Genomic DNA, 20,652 nt, shown 5'->3' with positions numbered 1-20,652 from the left:
AAGTTTCAGCAACCATAAATTTTCGGCAGATTTTGTGTTTTGTGCAATTTCTTATTGTGAACCTGTTCAGTTCTTTACTTTTACATGATTGATGTTTTAGAGGATTTTAGCACGATTAAAGTGTTTAACTGACCGTGATCTCAACTGGTTTGGTTATTGTCGCTTTCACTGGCGGCTCAGTCAGACAGCCGCAAGAGCACTCCGAGTTTAACTCATTCTCTACCACTCTCTCTACAAAGAAATATATTATTTTATGATTATTCATATATTCTTGTGGGTCTAGTCTTTTAATTTGTCGACATTTAAAAGAGGCTTATTACAAATAAAGTGCCCAAATGGCCGTGATCCCAACTGCCAGCTGATTGTCGCTTTCACTGGCGGCTCAATCCAGTCAGCCACGGTTACACTGCGAGTATAACGCGTTCCCTATCACTCTTGCTGCAAGGAAATACATTATTTTATTATTATGAATATATTCTTATGACTCTATTCTTTTGTATGATTGACGTTTTAGGTGGGTTTATCCCAATTAAAGCAGTCAAATGAATGTGATCCCGACTGGTTGCTTACTGACTCTCAATCCAGCCAGCCGGTTAAACTGCGAGTATAACGCGTTCCCTATCACTCTCACTGTATGAAAATACATTATATTAATATTATAAATATATTTTTATGACTCTATTCTTTTGTATGATTGACGTTTTAGGTTGGTTTATCCCAATTAAAGCAGTCAAATGAACGTGATCATGACTGGTTGCTTACTGACTTTCAATCCAGCCAGCCGGTTAAACTGCGAGTATAACGCGTTCCCTATCACTCTCACTGCAAGGAAATAAATTTTTTATTATTTTATTGTTATGAATATATTCTTATGACTCTGTTCTTTTGTATGATTGACGTTTTAGGTGGGTTTATCCCAATTAAAGCAGTCAAATGAATGGGATCACGACTGGTTGCTTACTGACTCTCAATCCAGCCAGCCGGTTAAACTGCGACTATAACGCGTTCCCTATCACTCTCGCTGTATGAAAATACATTATATTAATATTATAAATATATTTTTATGACTCTATTCTTTTGTATGATTGACGTTTTAGGTTGGTTTATCCCAATTAAAGCAGTCAAATGAACGTGATCATGACTGGTTGCTTACTGACACTTCTCTTGGCGCTCAACCAGCCAGCCGCTGCTGAGCTGCGAGTATAACGCGTTCCCTATCACTCTCACTGCAAGGAAATACATTTTTTTATTATTATGACTATATTCTTATGACTCTATTATTTTGTATGATTGATGTTTTCGTTTTTTCCCCCAATGAAAGCAGTCAAATGAATGTGATCACGACTGGTTGCTTACTGACGCTTCGCTGGACGCTCAACCAGCCAGCCGCTGCTGCCTCTCATTCCAAGGAAATCATTCTAATTGTTATGGATACTGCCACTAGTTGTGACGATTTTACGACTTATGTTATGTAATAACATTTGTTATGCAATAATGTAAAGCATAAAAATGCCTATTAAAATGTGAATTATCCCAATAACATGAATCTTTCTCATTAAGTAATTTCAGCGACAACAGGACAAACTGCAATGCTTTTTAATAATTCTATAAAAGAAAGCCAACTTAAACTCCATTAGGGGTTCAATCCCTAACTGATTGGCAGCACCAGTGACCATTGGCAGCTGGCAGTCTGATTCTGGCAGGTCACGTGATCTGCCAGTGGTTGGCTGCCTGGCGGCTGGAAGTCCACTGTCAGGAACCATTGATTTATGGCAGATTTATGTTGCTCTCCTTCCACTCTATACAAACATGACAAACATGCATCTTTTGACCGTCGATTTGTATCAGTATACACACAACTGCTTCAAATTCATACTCTTATCAGTTACATATTGCATATAAAACTATCATAATATATTTCATGTGGATATGGCATAATAATGTCATAGCATCAAAATGTCATACTGCTTAGGCTACCTTATGCTACACGAAACAGACTATATTTGTATATTAGAGAGCTAAATGGGTTAGTCTGTTTTTTAACCGATGTAGTTCACTTAACTGTTATTTGTTATGACAGTCTGGTGGGCTAGAGAGACAACTTCTAATGCAGTTCAAGGCAAGCTAAAAGCTACATTGCATCACAGCAATCATTTGGCTGACTTTAACTCAAAACGTCACCAATTTAAAAACAAACGGGTTAAAATAAAAAACAACCATATTGTTTTCAGCTCCTTCTTTCTTTAAAGAGCTCAATTATTAACTGGGAGCGATCATGGTGAGTGCAGAAGAGATAAACATAAAGGGCTAAACATCGACTACAGTGAGTCAACTAACGTTACAAATCAAAATAAAGCAAAACAGCAACAACCTCGCGGTCTTTCAAGCCTAACAGCAGTACTTCCTCCATCAGGGTCAGTCTGGTTTCCTTGGAATCACCGCTGTCATCCTCGTCCTGCTCGTCTCCACGGCGGGGCTCGTAGTCCTCGTCGCCGGATCCGCGGTCTCGGTCTGCGGCTGCAGCGCTGCGCGAAGCCTCGGTGCGTCTTTGCACCAGGCCGGAGCTTCGCTGGGTCAAAGTACTCATATCTCAAACACTAAAACTAAACCTCCTTCCCAGACAGCTCCTGTCTGAGAAAAGACTGACTTATTCAGTCCGATGCATAAATGATTCCCGGGGTGAATTAGGGGAATGAAGGTGTAAATCGGGATTTGTTTTGGAGAGGGGCCCCTCGCGATCCCTACCGCGGAGCGTCGCCGAACCGTCAGGTTTAATATGGCGACCAGCCGTGACGAGAACAGCCGTGGATGTGGCATCTCGACACTCAGGTTGGATACCGAGACAGCATTTTTTGAGCATCTTTGTGCGTTAGTTAGCACCAGGGTAATATATTTAACTACAACCAAAACCATTAAAAAAATATTTGGTTACTTGAAATAAAATATACTATTAAATTTTTTTTTTTAAACTAGGTGCCAAAGCAACATTTCTCATTTTTATTTATTTTAACTTGATGTAGTAAAATAAATTAAATTAAATAAAAACTATATACACAAAAAAAAGAAAAGAATAGAAATAACAAAAAACAGAGAAATGACAGAAATTAATAGCCTACTAAACTTTACCTAAAAAAAGAAAAAAAACTAATCAATTCTAAGAATGTCTCAGTGGTACTAAGATAGCTTTGTACCACACTAGGTTTTATGACAGACTTCAGGTGGTGCCATAAATATATTATATCATTTATTTAAAAATTTTTCATTTTAGGGGAAGTTGTACTGTTACTGCACTTTCAAGAGAATCAGCGTACAAAGAATAACGATCATATAAAATATCTAAAATATTATAAAGAAAGATATATATATATATATATATATATATATAATTTTAAAAAAATCAGAACTATATAACCTTTAAAAATCATGGTGTTTAATCTAAAATGATTGCTTGTTAGATTACTTGTAATAAGAATTGAACACGATTGCAAAGCAGTCTTTTATTTCAATCATATTCTGTGGACAAAAAGAGCGAGTGACATATTTCTCAAGTGCATAAATAAAAGTATTTAATGCTTCTTTTACATGAAAATTATCATTTTTAAGTCAATGGTCCAAAATAAAGCAATCTGACATACTTCATATATTTCAAGGCCAAACTCTGATAATGTGAACATTAAAAGTTGGTTATAGAAAAACACAAAACAATTGTACAGTATTAAGTTCAGTAATAAGTATCAAATCCAGCTTGCAATCACTTGCCATACACAAGAGAAGTGCTGAACTGAACTGAAGTGAACAGAATCAGATTTACAGCTGACTGTTCAAGTAACAGTGACTGACTGGCAAGGAGCAGTAGTGCAAAACAAGGGTGGAAAAAGGTGGAAACAAAAACAAAATGCTCAGGAAACTGCTTTCTCCACACTTTTGCCAGCAAATAACAGTTCAGAGCTTACATCAGTTTCATTACATTTCAAATGCTGAAAAACACAATTTGAACAACACATTTTTTTGGATGAAGAGCCTGTTGATTTGTGGCAGTAGTCCTGCAGGCACCTCAGAAAGGAAAATAAGAAAATGTGCACAAATGCAGATACAGTATTACATTAGCTTATGTTTAAATAATTATATTTGGAGAGGCTTGAAGTTTACTATGATTTTCCATTTTATATATATATATATATATATATATATATAATGGAAAATCATAGTAGACTTTATATATATAAAATTGGGCAGTTGAATCTCGTTGTGGTAAGTATTAATAAATTGTGATGATATTAATAATCAGCTTTGTGTACTTTTTTAAATCGTTGTGTCTTAATGTACTACTATAATAAGATCCAGCCTATCACTGGATGGTTAAGAGCCACACAATGTACATTATGCAACAAAGCACTGAAACTCTGAGACAGCTGATCTCATGTATTGTTCCATACTTCCTGTTTTCTTACATTTTCTTAAGAAGAAAAAAAACATTTATAAACCCGAAGGTTGACTTGGCATCTAGGGAAAAGAAATGAGCAGTCACATCAGACCACAGTGAGTATAATCTAATCTTGAATAAATTTTAAATGCAGCAGTAACAATAATATACCTGTAGATGGCTCTACACTATTTTCCTTGGCTAACCTTCTTTAGATACAGAAAACATGCTTTAAGAACTGCAGCGGCCTTTTTCCAACCCTCTGAGTACAGTAATATGTGAGAAGTCAGAGAAGTGTGGAAGTCAAATGTATTTGTAACTCTTATAATGGTTGCTATTATTCAGGATAATTTAATCTATTCATAGACCACTGGAATGGAATACTGTTTGGAATGTTACTTGGTAATGATTTTATGTAACACTGCACTGTGGAAAGGCTGGAAGTTCAGGGCTATATCCTGTTCCTGTGTTGTGATGAGCAAGAGAACAATTCTAGGCATTGTTCCATGAAGAACATCAAAAATAAAAGAGCTTACATCCTGTCTGAAGGCTCGTATTATATTTTCGATACAGTAGGGCACATGTGGTTTGACAAAAGCCTGTTTTACTTTCCAAAAGGACCCGCTTTAGCACCAAAGGCACTTTAAGCACCTAATTTGAATCTGACAAGGCCACTATAATCCCGTATTTACTTCATAATATTATAATTTAATAATAAATGGACGAATATTTAATATATGGCTGAAAATAGATTCTCTGTTAAACAAAACTCGCAACCGAACTGGCCTCATCCTCCTGACTGGCTAGGCTGTCAGTTACCATAAGTCTTTGCATCAGACCTGTAGGAATGATGGGCTTGAAAGATCGGTTGCGGGTGTAAGCGAAGGGAAATGAGGATGACAATCGTCCCGAGGAGCCAAACGAGAGCAGCCGGTGCTGAATGTATGGACGGTGATCAATTTTAGCAGCTTGTGACGTGTCTCTTTGCTCCAGCACACGCTTCAGATCCTGCACCTGACTTAGAAGTTCCATAAGCTTGGTCGTCATTGCCACGGAGCCTCCGCCCAGGATGTACACCTCAGGTATCCAGCGCAGGTAGCGCTGCATCCAGACACGGACAGCCGGTCCGTCCAGACAGGGGAGCAGGAGGCCGTGATAGTCCACAGGACGGTGCTGCCAGGACTCGTAGAACTCTCGGGTAGTGGCAGCGGGGGAGTCAGGAGAGCCCATCCAGCGACTGAGACGCTTCACTTGTAGCATCTTTTTAAGGCTGTCGGTCTCGTCCTTAAAGAAACCTTTCTTCAGTGGGGTTTTGAAAGCTGTACTGGGTAAGGATAACTGTCTTTGGTGCTAGAGATTTTAAATAAAAAACAATGTAAATATTACATATTAATGCACAGAATGAACTCACTTAGAAATTAATCAATATTAACAGCACAGCACAGTCAGACAAACAAACATAAAGCTAAAGTAGGGCAAGATTGGGTATGGTGTCTCCAACACCTTCTTTTTCCTCTTGACTACAGACGTCACTACATCTCAACAAATTTACCAAATAGCTATGCTCTTATAAAGGTTTTATCTGAACACCAACATTTGTGAGATTTATTATATTTGAACAGTAAAGCATTTAGATTTGTATGGTAACAAATACAGGTTGTTTAAATATTTTGTAGCAAGAGGTTAATATGGAAGTCCGTTTCCGCCACTGAATAAAAATAAATAAATAAATAAAAGGTGTTTTCATATCTGATCCTTCCTAATTTTTCCCCTCACAATTACGAGTTTACATCTCGCAATTGTGACTTTTTTTCTCCAAATTACACGATATGAACTCGCAATTGCGAGTTATAAAGTCAGAATAGTGGGATATAAACTCGCAATAGCGAGTAATAGCGAGACAAACTCGCAATTCTGACTTTTTTCTCAGAATTGCATGATATAAACTTGCAATTGTGATCTATAAAGTCATAATAGTGGGATATTAACTCTCAATTACAAGAAAAAAAGTCTGAATTGTGAGAAAAAGTCGCAATTATTTTTTATGTTTCTTTTTATTCAGTGGCGGAAACGGGCTTCCATAGGTTACAGAAGAATTTGGCTTTTTTTTTTTTTTTATTCAGAACGAAAAAGAAATTGCAAAAACATTTATCCCAATTGTAACATATTCAAGTTATCAACCAATAAAAAAAACCCAAAAAAAAAAACATTATGGTTGATTTTGTCCATCAGTAATGACTGCATCATAGAAAACGGCACTGCAAAATAAATGGGTTCACATGATCTAAAACATCTGGCTAATAATGACTTTTTTCAACATTTTAAAATATGAAAATTGTTTATAATTACATATATATTTTTTTATTTTACATTGCAGGTCTGCAAATAATTCAGATTGCATATTGTAAATTCAGCTATGTGTCTCTGACTGGGATTCTGTCATTGATTTATTGGTCATTATTCAGGTAATTTTAAACATGCATTTATGCATTCATTGATTTGATGACACCTTATTGAAACATCAATCATTGTGTTTCACATGATATCAGATATATCTGCATTTTAAATATTACGCTACAAAACCTAAATGTGCAAATTTATTTCCATTAATAATATACTGCATGATGCATACATGCTAAACTAATTTCTAAATATGATACAATTTATCAGTAAATTAACACAGATCTTAAGGAAGGCATTCTTCAACATCTTTCCCTAAATTATTAAATATAGGGGCATTTCACTCTCTCACCTTAGGCTTGTGAGGTTTGCGTACAGCTTTCTCATGTTTCACCTTTTCTGAATACAGGGGGTTATAGAAGAAATTCTGGGCCTTGCTGTCAAACTGCACAGACCAGTCCCACACTGTAGGGCAGCTCAATGGGCCGCTTTGTGCAAGCGGTGACTCTGCCTGCCAAGACAATCAAGCACAGGCAGTTAGCAGGAGTGCCGACTATGTCAGGGAGGCAACGGCCACCATCTTTGGAGAACATGTAGACTAATAACAGCATTACAAAGGGCTGATTGTTTTCTTGTTAGTCACTGTACTTCTATACAGGCCTCTAATACGGTTCAACATGCAGAATGGTGAATGCAGTACTCAAAAAGCAATCTTCAAAACAGTGTACCAAACTAACTCTAAGGTGCAATCACAATGACACCAACCTCCACAAGAGAGTTTTAAATGAATATATAAGTTCTACCTTCATAACACCTTCTCTGTGATGGGCAGAGTTAAAAAGAAATGTGCTAAAGATTGGCACGTGAACACTGTCGGACAGCACAGTTAGGTAAGTCTCGGAGAACTGGAAGGCTGGGCTGTGCTGCTGAACAAGCTGCCACACGCACTCCAGGAACAGGAGGAAGACTGGAGAATGACACTACATTGAGAAACAAGAATCAAATTCAAAAGAAAATGAGGATGAGAATGGCTCGTATGTCGGACATCGTTAAATCACACAATAAGATGATCAGTAACATGCTGAAGGGGTTTATTTTGCAATAATTCTATATTTTAACAAACACAAAGAGGTAAATAAACAGACATTGCTTTTAGTTGAAATTATATTATTATAGGAAAAGAAAGAGGTAGCGTGCAATGAAAAACATGATAGTACTGCAGAAGATTATCTGAACTGAATAGTCAAGAGTTCACTAATCTTCAATCAAAATATCTGAATGCCACGACTGACCAATCAGAATCAATTATTCTAGACAACCGTGTTCCAGGACATGATTTTACAACCTGATAAAAGACAGGTTTGCAGGTCGCTTTTTTGGCTGCAGAATAGCCTGTAATTCTCAGAGGTTAAGAATAATGAAAATGGAAAAATATAAAACGGTAACATTTCCACTAAGCCTCTGAAGAAACAGGCAAGAATGAGCATGCAATAATTACCTCCTTGTCCTTCTGATGGAGGTGATTACATCGATCCAGGAAGGCATGGCAACCAGCCACCCACTCCTTCTGCACTAGACGTGTTCCAGGACATGATTTTACAACCTGATAAAAGACAGGTTTGCAGGTTGCTTTTTTGGCTGCAGAATATAGCCTGTAATTCTCAGAGGTAAAGAATAATGAAAATGGAAAAATATAAAACGGTAACATTTCCACTAAGCCTCTGAAGAAACAGGCAAGAATGAGCATGCAATAATTACCTCCTTGTCTTTCTGATGGAGGTGATTACATCGATCCAGGAAGGCATGGCAACCAGCCACCCACTCCTTCTGCACTAGACTCTGGAAACCCATCAGTGTTCTGTAATAAGGGTCCAGCATTATCTGAGCCAGACTGGAGATCACACAGCACAGATCTGTTCCCTCTTCCTCTGCAATCAATCAATATCAAGACAAAACATCAGGGGATACGATCTCAAAGTAAAAGGGATTGATCTGTCAAGGTTTAAAAGTACTTCATTTTTAAAAGTAAGGTGTGCAATTTATGCTCCAAGTAGAATTGCAGTTCTCTCAGACACTCCTACCACCCCTGGACAAACAGATGTGGTCCCATTCCAAACTCACACTATTGGTTAGAAACTAACATGTTGGACCACTTGAACAAACAAAATGTTTTGAAAGGACCAGATTCTTTGGAAAGTTGAATTTAGTTGAAACATGCTTGTTATAACCTACCTGTTATAAGAACATTTGTGTTGTCCTTTTCAAGACATTCAACCACCTCTACTGCTTTTTGGAGACATTGTCTGTTGAGGACATTAAATGCAGCTAGATAATAGTTTCATAGAATCTAATTAATGATTATGAACAGGAATGCAAATAGTAGTATTTTATTAATGCAAGCTGACCTAATAATGTCTAGCCATCCTGAGCTTTCAAGGGAAGAGAACCATTTCACATCTGACAACCAAAAATCGGTTGAATTTTCTAAGAGAAAAATAAAAAACATTAAACAGTGATATCCATCCTTTCGTTTAATATTTGAGAATTTTTGTTTCACCTATTCCTGTGAAAGAGATGTGTATACTGTGACTCACCGATAAGAAAGAATTGTTTGAACTTGTTATATGACTGCTGGATGTCTTGGATATTAGGAAGTGATTCTGAGAGGTCCTCTGTTTTTACAGAGTAAAGGTAATTATGTGCAACTGCATTTATCATTCTGAAAAAAGAAAAAAAAAAGAACTTGTCAATGTGAAGGTATTATTGACAGTCAATACTATTGACAGTTTTTGCTGTGGACACCATATTACACAACCATTTTGGCCCTTCAACTGATCAGAGAGCAGGAAAAACACAAAGAAAGTATATTGGTTCATGCTAATGGTGTCTAGCACACTACTAGGTAACATACTGCCATGTTGTTCTTTGATAAAAAACAGTGCCCTTGAGTGTCTGAACATAAAAACACAGAAACCTAGGGCACAAAAAACCATGAGGGTATCGTAGCGGATTGGAAAAATAAACAGTATAATAAACAGAGTCAGTATATTCTTTTACGTTTCCAAGTGCTTTTGGAAATCCCCATCTTCCTGTGTCACAGGCGGGAAAGACGCTTTGAAGAGAGCACAACCGCTGTAATGAGACCAACACCAAATCTAAAAAGAAAAATAACAGACATCCAACTTCAGATACGATCAGCTATACAAATTACAATTTGTATACAAATTCCAACATTATAATAACAAACATTATGACAACATTCATAAAAATGGTTTAAATGCTCAGATATTAGAAAATATTCTTAACTCACTGGTAATCCCTTTCCTTGGTAGCTGAATAAATCCCCTATTGCTAATGGGATGACAAAGTACTTCGGTAACCTAAAACGTAAGAGCAGTGTTTTTGTTAGATACATTTATTTCACAATGTATGACATGCTACAGAAAAACATTTTGCAACTATTTTTTAATTGTTATGCATGCATGCATTTTACCTTATAATAATTGAGACTACATGAAATATTTGTTCTTTTAAAAATGCATATACTGTATATCAGGACTATTTAACTGCTAAAAGGTGATTAAAGAGTAATAGTGATACGTTCCATCACCTAAAATAATGTAGTTTTTTTTGTGAACTACCCAAATGTAAACGGTGTAGGATAGATTTTATATCAGTCTAGGTCAGTAACACATATAAACATAGATTGGAGATTACATCCTGTTCCTGAACATGTACCTTGTAATTCAAACAATAGTAACATTTTATCAGACACTTCACAGCCAACAACAGCAAAAAGTACCTTTGAGAGAGTTCAAAGTTCTTGTTTTCAATGACTAATCTACAGTTCGCTTTTGTCCGTTTCATTTCCTGGGTCCAGTCCTCTGGTGAGTCAAACATAATTGTCTCCTGTTTCCGCAGCATTTCTGCAGATACAAAATATATCTTTTGTTGTTGTTCCAAAGTTGACTAATGAGGCTCAACTAACCCTGGCTGATAATAAGAAAAATTATTTCTTTAAAAGAATATCGGCATATTAGAATGATTTCTCAAGGATCGTGTGGCACTGAAGCCTGGAGTAATGGCTGCTGAACATTCAGATTTGCATTGCAGGAATAAATTACATTACAATGTCTATAAAGAAAGAATGAATGTTGTTCTTTCAGCCATCTGCTGAATTCCAGTTGCACAGACTATGATCAGAATTTAGCAGCTGGTGCTACAAGACCAGAGCTGCATATGTTCTGCATAAGTGTGACTTCATGAACTTCTCAAGGTGATGTTTTTCTTCATGTTGTATAAGCAGTTACATGTGTTTGGTGAATTACTGGTTTCGGGTGCTGCTGTATTTGGAGGGATTGTGTTTCAAAAGCAGTTAAATGTACACATTACAAACATAAGAATGAAGTACTCCGACAACAGCTGTTTTTACATCAACAAGAGAAACATCATCAACACAATGAAAGCCTCTACAAAAAGATAAATCTGTACCTGGGCTTGGTGTCCCCATATAGGAAAAGGCAAAGACACACTTCAGAGATTTCTCCTCCAAACAATGGTGAGCAATACCCTGAAAGATCTGAAAAAGCAAACAAACAAATGCACAAGGGGATGTGAAACCCTCTTTAAAATGCACATATACATTTCAGTCCTGATGTCAAACAAATTACCTTTTTGGCATCTTCCTCCTTGGTGAATGTTAGACAGAACTGAAAGACTCGTAGGTCTTTACAGTGAATGATCATTTTGGATGGATATTTGTTCTTCACAAGGCCTCCTGTTATCAGTTTTCTCTTTTCATCATAAACTTTGAAAGAAATTAAATGTTTCTCAGAACTCAGTTCAAACCAGTTCATATTACATTCAAACCAAAAAGCTTTACCAAGAAAAATCTCATTGTTATTTATTTATTTATTTTTTTTAATATGTACAGATTTACATTCATTAATAATGCTAAAAAGTAAAAACAATTATTACCACCATAGATGTGATCCACACACATTAATGGAATGTCATTTTTTTCTCCATAGAGTTTGTTCTTAAAGGTCTTGGCCTGGAACAATAGTAAGTGACACAACAGCCTCTTAGTGTGCTCTCTCAATGCAGACAATAACAAAGTAAGCAATGATTATGAAAGACAGCGATTAACAGATACCAAGTCATCTATGAAAGGTGTGTTTTTACACGGCACACCATAACTAACAGTAAAGCCAGATGCTGTTGCCTCGTTCAGTGTGCTGTATAAAACTTTCACACAATATTTTGATTGTGAAATCAAGCGTGAAACACACTTCAGTCCCTGTGAACCACCATCAAATATAAGTCTGAAAGTAGCCTATGAAACCTCTTGATACCAACTAACACTAACATCTGACCAAAATTAGCTTTCAGCAACAACATGTTCTGCAGCTTTTTAAGATCACTGATTAGATTAGTAACATTTATATACTGATCTTAGTCAGTATACTGGTCTTAACAAGCCCCCCCCAAAAAAAGATCTGAAACCAAGAGTACCTGGCACTTCATGAGTACCTGACTATTTGAGGTTGCTCGAAGTTTCCCACCAGAATTTCACTGCCAGTCAGTCAGGCACTCAAGTTCCTGAAATGGCAGCTAAAGTGAGAGCACTCACAGCACAGTTCCTCATGCAAGGTCACAGAGCATGAAGTCTGGCAAAGCTTTTTTTAAGTCCAACACCCAATGTCTCAAGGCCAACAAAAATGGACTGTATTGACACTTTTTCTATTTACTATTTTCTATTTAAATTTGTTTTGTTTTTTTATTAGCTGAAATGTTTATCCAAACCTGACTAACAAACAAGAAAATACTATTTATCATACAGGAGCAAACAAAATTAGTTCAGCAGTGTTTAATTTATTTGATTGAACAAACTTTTCCTGGACACTGTCATTTACCCAAATATGCTGATTTCCAATGCAGTAATTCAAGATCTACAAAACTGTTTTGGATTCACAGCAGGGCTGTCAATTTAATGTGTTCATTTAACATAAATACTTATAAAACCAACAAGTAAAAAAACAAAAAGCACATTCAGTCATGCCCACAGAATGAGTAATGAGCTTTTCAAACAGGACACATTTAATAAAAAAATAGTAATAAATACTAAAAAATATTATTTATTAATTACAATTAATAGCATTCTTATCATTGATATAGACAATTGTATGAATAGTAGACAATTCTAGCTCACACGTTCTCTTCTCTTCAAATCACACTACATGTAAAAGAATGCTGCAGTCTACATACAGGAAGTACATGATGCTTTAAAAAAAAACAGTGGTTCTTTGGTCGGTTGAATTACAAACTATAGATTGCTTCTTAGGTGACAGTATTGTTGATGTAACATAAGGCCATTTTTATGGAATACAGTGTTCATATGTTGAATATTTTGGTCTACTGTAAGCAGATAAAATCATGACTATTTCCATGCTTAGGTGAATTGGTGGCAAATTCGTAATGTCAGTGGTATGTGTTTGTACGAATTGCTTACAATCCACTGAGGGTTAGATTTAGGGGTGGACCTTCATGCTTTATTTAATTTTTTTAATCTTACATTCGTACGAATTAGTAAAATACTAGTTCATTCTCATGAGACTGTCAGAACAGAAGGGTTTGTTGAGTCCTGTCACCAATCCTTACCGTCTTCTCCTGTGGTGTCTCATCACTAATGAACGTAACACGAAAATTGGTGCAGAACAATGTGCCAAAGACACCATGCTGGGAGAGATCATCTTGAGAGTATTTGAGAATGGGGTTGGCGCTACAGAACTCCACTTCACCTAAGGAGCAACAGAATAACAGTCAAGTTAGTTTGAATAAACACAATGGCAACAACACAGACTGTTGTTCCAGGTTACACCGTGTCTACACCAGACATGACAAAACGACCACTGCAAGTCATTTTAACTTTGTGTCTGTACATCATAAACAGAACAAGGCATTGGTTTACTTTCGGGAATTTGTTGTGTTGTGTCATTTGACACATCTAGTGTAGACAGCATCAATGATTACTTTGGGTTTTTTGTATTTTGTTGCATTGTGCCACGCCACTCGCGTCTGGTGTAGACATGGTGTTAGTTTTGTTTTGTGCAGAGCTTTAAAGAAATGCAGTCTGTGTTTTAGTATATTACCCACTTTTCTGTATCTGCAAAACCACTCTGATTACATTAGAAGAGATCTCTGGAAGCTACCCTCTGAATTAGAGAAAAATTATTATAGTCTGAATTGAAAATTACACCGAAGGGACCAGTCACACAAAACATATTTTAGATTTACTTACAATAATACAAAGAAAATCCTGAGAGAGCTAAACATTATGTAAGGGATTTCCTATTTACCTGGTAGCAAATCAGGATGTTTCTCTTTCTTTGGAGGGTCTTTCTCCGCTTTTATTTCCTTAAGAAGACAGAAGCAATAAAATTATAGTATAAACTGTAAATGTGATTGATTATCTAATAAAGTATCTTACTAAATTACATTTTCATAAGTACTATATAGCATATATAATGTCCAAAACATCATGCCATATTTCACGCAGAGTGGCTGCTGAAGAGTAAGACAAACTGATGTCCTCTTTTGGAAGACCAAACAAAGTAGTTTCCTTTCACAATGAAACACACGGTGGGCTAGAGTGAGCGGCGGCCGGCGGGCTTGCGGCAACCACATGTGACGACCCCGGGCTGGACTCCGCTTCGTCCATGGTGAAAGCCGATCCGGCGAGCCACAGCGTGAAGTTGATGCATTTCCTCAGCGACCAGCACGCATCAGCTCCAGGCATGACGAAGCCATATCGTCCTCTTTTGGAAGGCCAAACAAAGTTTCGCTTTCACAATGAAACACACAGCATCTCGACATGGCGGCAGCAACAATACTACAGCGATAATAAAAGTTATACCTTCTTTCTTTGCGTGAACATTTGGGCTGCGTTATGCAAATATTCCCACATCGTGACGTAGCCAGACTGTTAGAACCATAGACTGTATAAAAACATGGACGTAGTATCCGTGACGTCACCCGTAGTTTTCCTAAGAGCATTTTTGAAGCCTAAAGTAGGCAGAGCTTGTAACACTTCAAAGAGAGAGGAAAAATTTTAATCGCATCATCTGACCCCTTTAAAGGAAGAGTTCACTCAAAAATGAACATTCAGTCATTAATTACTCATCATCGTGTTTTTTCAACCCTGTATACCTTTCTTCATTATTTGTAGAACACAAATGAAGATATTTTAAAGAATGGTGGTAACTAAACAGTAGGGGTGCTCTGATTGATCGGCTACGATCACTATCGGCCGATAATCACGTTGGGATGATTGATCGGCGGTCTCTAAAATGGCCGATCTCAAATACCGATCTCAAGCTGATGACACTGCCCTGAGAGGTTTGGCAAGACATGCAGCGGCACCGTCTTAGTCTCTTTCCGTTGCAGGTAAAATAATTATAATGCTGAAGGTGAGCTCTCTTTATCTATCAAAATATGCAAACGGTTTAATATCACCACACATCGCATCTATCTATAAGCGAGCTGCACGCTGCACAGTTGACACAGGAATTGTCACTTGCACAGTCGAGGCAGTGTCACTAAAGTTTATAAATTGCATTACTTTTTAATTCTTGCCAGTGTTTAACCATTCAGCGCCCACGCGCTCTCCTGGTGCACACTCGCAGTGCACACACATAATGCCAGGTTCACTTACTCCGTTTGCGGTGCGCATTTTTTCCGCGCTCAGGTTAACCCCTTATTTACACTGCACACGTCTGCGGCACGTTACGGCTCCAAAGAGGTTTTGTTACGTCCTTCACGCGGTGCCAACTCACACCAGAAGTGGATCAGAAGCGCAGCGGTAGGATTCGCGAGACCACGTGATTTGCCTGTCAGATGATGTTTGGTTGCTCATATTGTCCTTGTAAAAAGGATTTATGATGTCATACAACACCATGTGTTTTTGTATTTCGAGGATGAACAGCTCTTCGTCAATTTCTGGCCTCCTGCCAAAGATATGTGACCGTGAAATACGATCGGGAGTCTGCACAGGGTGTTTATTTTGAAATTGACATGATTTTTTGACTTTTATTTTGTATTTGTTGTGCGGTTTGGACGCGGCGTCCGTCAAAAATAGACTAGGCGCCTATCTTTAGCGAAGCGGCGCAGAGACCCGGTTCTGGTACGCTTTTGAAACGTGCCGCGGCGCGTCTGGTGTAAACACAAGCATTGACTAGAATGACCGCGATCAGTTCCTGTAGCCGCGTCGGAGCTGTAATGCGCCGCACACGTGTGCAGTGTAAATAAGGGGTAACGGATTGACAAAGCGTGAACACTGCGCACGGTTGCGGTACAGCAGTGCGTTCCACGAGCGGTGCATCTGCAGCAGTGCAGAAGATCATTTCCGCACTGAGTCTATTGCTGCGCTGCAAGCGCTTAATTAAAGTGCCAGCGCACTGTTTGCAGTAAATATGAACATGGATTGACACGAAAATTTAGTAATTATCCCATAAATGCATATTATTAAAGTCTACTGTGTTTCACAGTCAACACATATGGCTTTTTGGCTAGGTTTAAAGGGAAAGAGCACTTTTAGATAAACAAGGCAATAATAGATGCCACTGGTGGAGGTAGGAAAACAAAGTTTTTTTATGAACCGCAGGATTGCTTGTAATAAAGATTTAAATGCAAAAGAAAAGGCAGTAGAGCTGACTATTTCGGTCAATGGTAAGTTTGCGATAACGTAAGAAAAGTAGTTGAAATGTTTTGCCACTTGCTTGAGCAACTTAATATATAAATCTAGAAGTAAATGCAAAAGTAAAAAGCATTGAATAATGTTTTTTAATATTTATTGTGTTTAAACGTGTCTGTGAAAGATTGTATTGTACGGTGTAAAAAAAGAATCACAATGCTGAAAAAGCACTTTCAGTGACAGTGTTTGGATTTGAAATCAAACTAATGGATAAATATTGTGTTTGTGGTAAACAGCCACGGATCAGTAGCGGACTCCTGTGTGAAAGCACAGTCCGTGCTACTTCCCCTCTCACAAGAGACACCTAAGAGGGGAAATTCCCCCCATTTTCAAAAATGAAATTCAGGCCCTGAATAAATGTCTAAAAATCCTGATTGGAGTATCACTATAAATAGTTATAAATGATAAAAAGAAGGCTTTAAAAAGATTGGTATCTGTGATCGGTATCGGCAGATACTACTTTCTGTGATCGGCCTCAAAAATCCTGATCGGAGCACCTCTACTAAACAGTTTTGGTGTCCAGTGACATCCACTGACTGTATGGACAAAAAAATATCCTCTTTTATATTTTACAGATGAGGAAAAAAAAGCCATACAGGTTTGGAATGACAACAGATAGTTAAATTACTTTTTTTCCCCATTTTTTGGTAGACAATCCCTTTAACATTTGATTTAGTAACATTTTATTTTAGTGTAATATACAAGTAATATAATGAGAACTGAAACAAAATCAGCCGACTAAGACACTCTACCCAGAATAATTTTGTCTCTGGCCCCATGAATTTTAGCAGTAGCCCTGCGATATCCATAAGACATGCTTTGCAACTTTAAAATTTAAATCAGGTTACTTCTCTTGTTACTGGTTCAAACAGATAAAAGAGGTTTTAGAAAACAGCAAAATCAATAAACTAATGGCAATGTGTAAAAACCGTGGAAGTTCAGTTGAAACAAAAAGGACAAATTAAGGAAAGGAAGTCATCAAGCATCCTGGCTACTATGAGGCCAGCTGCAAAACACGACAGCCAAAACTTCACAAATAGACCCAAGTATTTGGGACACTCCTTTCCCTAATGACTTCCTGGGGGTGAACACATTCTCTTAAAATTTGCTTTTGAAACCAGAGACATTAAAAACACATGGTCTTTCCGTTTATGTAAATTCTGCCAGACATAAATATGGATCACAGTGGGTCTTCGCTAATATCAATTCAACAAAAATGAGGGGAGAGTGCTGTGAGATCCGACCAAGCCCCCTGGTTTGGATCTTCAGAGTGGGAATCACCTGAACTCTTCACATAAGACCAGTGGCCAGTTGCATAAACATACATACTATGTCTATGGTTAAGACTGAGTCTTAAAGGGGGAGGGGGGGGGGGGGCAATGCTGTTTCATACATTCAGAGTTGTTTACACTGTTAAAGAGTTGGATTCTCATGCTAAGCATGGACAAAGTTTCAAAAAACTATTTGGATGTATGACGGAGTATTTCTGTGCCAAAAATCTTACTTCCGGGTTCGTACAAGTTTCGGAGAGTTTTTTGTTCGATCGTGGCTCTTCATGACGTAGACGAGGGTGGAACTCCTTATATGGGCATTTGTCCCGGAAGAGCGCGCCCGCGCACACATCGACCAGAGTGAGAGCAAGAGTGAGATCGCGCCCATCAACGCGCTTCATCCTGCGGCAGCGCTGCACGGGACTGTCTCCAATACAAAGAAGTGTGTTTTTGATTGTAAGGGAAAGATAACTTTTTTCAGCTTCCTAAAGAACCCAGCGTTATGTAAACAGTAGATACAGTTTGTTTTTCCAGGGCAGCAACGGAGTTTCACAAGTGTGTTTTTGAGGAATGTTTTACAAACAAGGCCCAGTTCAATGCTGGATTTGCACATCGTTTGATACTGAAAGATGGAGCGGTCCCAGCTATAAAAGATCCAGGTCATGATTCAGAACTGCATACGGTAAGTGAAATGGCATCAAATGTCTGTTTTGTTGGCATTCGGCGCTCAAGTGCTCGTCACTCTTTAGCACCACCCATGGAGCGCCTCCAGGAGCTCTGCTTTTTCCGGAGAGAATCGTAAAGCTGTATCTTTCTTTTATAAACATGACAAAACTAAAGACTTTTTGTAGATATGAAGGATGCAGTACTACTCTATAGGTACTCAAGATTAACATGAGATTGGGTGAAACTGTGTGTGTTATGCCCCCTTTAAGAACTAGCTTGACCAATTTATGCAAATTGACTTGAAAAAGTTCCTGAAGAAAAAATTAGACTAACGTTTTGGACTAGTCTAAGTAGTTTATAGTTAACGGCGGACACAGATCTTCCTGTATTCATTTAACAGGATAGCTCATCAGAATTTACTCACCCCCATGTTGTTCCAACCCGGCATAACTTCCTTTCTTGGCGGAGATGTTAGGCAGCCTCAATCATCACTCATTTTCACTGCTTTTTTTTAATACAATAAAATTGAACAGCGACTGAAACTGTCATTCTGCCTAAAACCCTTACATTACGTATTTGGCAGATGCTTCCGGCTCATGCATTCCCTAGGAGTCGAACCCATGACCTCGGCGTTGCAAGCATCATGCTCAACTGTTTAGAGCTACACAAAATGAACTAACTTCTCATTTTGTGCTCCACAGAATAGGGAAAGTCGTGCAGATTTTAAACTTTAATTTAAAATTTTTTATGTTTTTATCCACTAATCTCTTGAATAAAATGGAAAGCAGTGGTTTACATCTTCATGTTGCTTCTACATTGAGTACAACCATTCTATCCATTATGCTTTCTTTAATGAACAATAAGAACATGAACTCTATTGTCCATCAGTGGGTCATGACACAACCCATAGCATCTATGCCCGAGCGCGCACATGTATCAACACTAGATGCAAGTTAAAGTTCAAGGCGATGAATGGACTTCAAACACATCACATGTTTGAGGCAAGGAAGACACTCGTGACTCGTGTCAATAAACAGAAAAATCATTCAATAGCCTGGATTACAACCTCTATCCAAGCAGACTACCTTGTAAAGTTGAGGACTTCTGGCAAGGCTAGAAAACTAACTTATATTTCAGTCGTCAAACCGAAGACTTTCAACTTCGAGGTGTAACTTAAGTGAATGAAAAATCGCTGTTGCTCTTTGAATGCATTTTCCCCATGAAACGCACACAAAACTGAGATTTCCCTGTTTGTCTAAACTTGAACTAGTCGACAATGTCAACATCAACAAGGGACTTACTAACCCCGCCCAGTGCATGACTATCCGCGGTTTAAACTATTCTTTTAGTTCAATTCAGCGTCTCTGGGCTGTTTTGAAAACAACGCAAGTAAGTTATAATACTGCACGAAAGCTTTCGCTTACCTCGGGTGTAACATAAGACACAAACGACGGTTTAGTAGACTTCGCTCCTCCGCTCCCCAAACTCAACATTTTGCCTGTCCCAGTGTCCCGCTTCCCGAGCAGTCAGGTGGAAATCCGGGAGAGCTCGAGCTGCCCGACTTTCCTCTCCCTCCACCTCTCCTTCTACAGCGCGATTTCCTTTGGTTGGAAGACAAACCTGCTCTGACAGCAAACCGCGCCCATTCTACGTCATTGGTTCTTTATGAACAAACGGTCCATTTTCTGTGCTGGTCAGCGCAAGTTGCTTATCGCTCATTGGTTGACGCGGCTGTCAATCACAAGCTCTTCCTCATTGCCGAACCCATAAGCAGTCGTATTAAAATAGCCTACGCCCTGAAGTGAGAAGGGGCTTGTGTTTATATAGCTAGACTACAACTGCACTTTAAGTTTTTTTCTTTGCTTTATGGTTGCACGTCTTGCGATTTCCTTATTTGTGCACAGACTAAAGTATTTCCTTATTAGCATAAACAATAGAAAAGACACCTGTGAGACAATCTAGAAGTAACATGCACAAATAACGACTTGAATTCTTAATCAGTGAATTATCAAAGCTCTTTGATTGCATTAAACAAAACTAAATCTCCAAGTTAAATATGACTCTACATTTATTTCAGTTATACCGAATATAAAGTTTTTGTTTTTTAAGAAAAAGAAAAAAACTAATAACATCATTCTAGA

General features: G+C 38.0%; 2 protein-coding genes across 3 annotated transcripts in view; both read right to left on the bottom strand.

Moving 5' to 3' along the window:
* LOC107552603 (Golgi phosphoprotein 3-like) overlaps window positions 1-2,791 on the bottom strand; it is a 12,644-nt gene extending 9,853 nt beyond the window's left edge. The window contains exon 1 of the mRNA XM_016234525.1: window positions 2,372-2,791. Coding sequence (XP_016090011.1) covers window positions 2,372-2,587 — 216 coding nt within the window. The 5' untranslated portion in view covers window positions 2,588-2,791. The remainder of the gene's footprint in view (window positions 1-2,371) is intronic.
* Window positions 2,792-4,452: 1,661 nt separating this feature from the next.
* Window positions 4,453-20,119, bottom strand: LOC107552602 (myotubularin-related protein 12). Of its 2 annotated transcripts, XM_016234522.1 has the most exons (16): window positions 19,936-20,119; window positions 14,182-14,239; window positions 13,484-13,623; window positions 11,801-11,876; window positions 11,494-11,630; window positions 11,315-11,402; window positions 10,626-10,749; window positions 10,134-10,203; window positions 9,881-9,978; window positions 9,418-9,542; window positions 9,229-9,307; window positions 9,056-9,126; window positions 8,582-8,751; window positions 7,627-7,803; window positions 7,176-7,334; window positions 4,453-5,773 (listed from the first exon to the last, which is right to left on the bottom strand). In XM_016234522.1, exons 1-16 carry the CDS (start codon window positions 20,002-20,004, stop codon window positions 5,183-5,185), a joined length of 2,232 nt encoding a protein of 743 aa, XP_016090008.1. In that variant the 5' UTR covers window positions 20,005-20,119; the 3' UTR covers window positions 4,453-5,182. The 2 variants fall into 2 exon arrangements, with proteins under 2 accessions (XP_016090008.1, XP_016090009.1); XM_016234523.1 differs by lacking the exon at window positions 7,176-7,334.
* Between the last annotated feature and the right edge of the window lie 533 nt (window positions 20,120-20,652).

This window comes from Sinocyclocheilus grahami, unplaced genomic scaffold, assembly GCF_001515645.1.
Source record: "Sinocyclocheilus grahami isolate Dianchi unplaced genomic scaffold, SAMN03320097.WGS_v1.1 scaffold453.1, whole genome shotgun sequence".
NCBI lineage: Eukaryota > Metazoa > Chordata > Actinopteri > Cypriniformes > Cyprinidae > Sinocyclocheilus > Sinocyclocheilus grahami.
This window is presented reverse-complemented; position numbering and strand designations above follow the sequence as displayed.

Coding starts and splice junctions, on each gene's coding strand:
- LOC107552602 (XM_016234522.1), bottom strand. CDS start 20,004: ATGTTGAGTTTGGGGAGCGGAGGAGCGAAGTCTACTAAACCGTCGTTT. Junction 11,403..11,493: donor AGGAGGAAGATGCCAAAAAG/GTAATTTGTTTG, acceptor TTGCTTTTTCAG/ATCTTTCAGGGTATTGCTCA. Junction 10,750..11,314: donor TATGGGGACACCAAGCCCAG/GTACAGATTTAT, acceptor TTGTATCTGCAG/AAATGCTGCGGAAACAGGAG.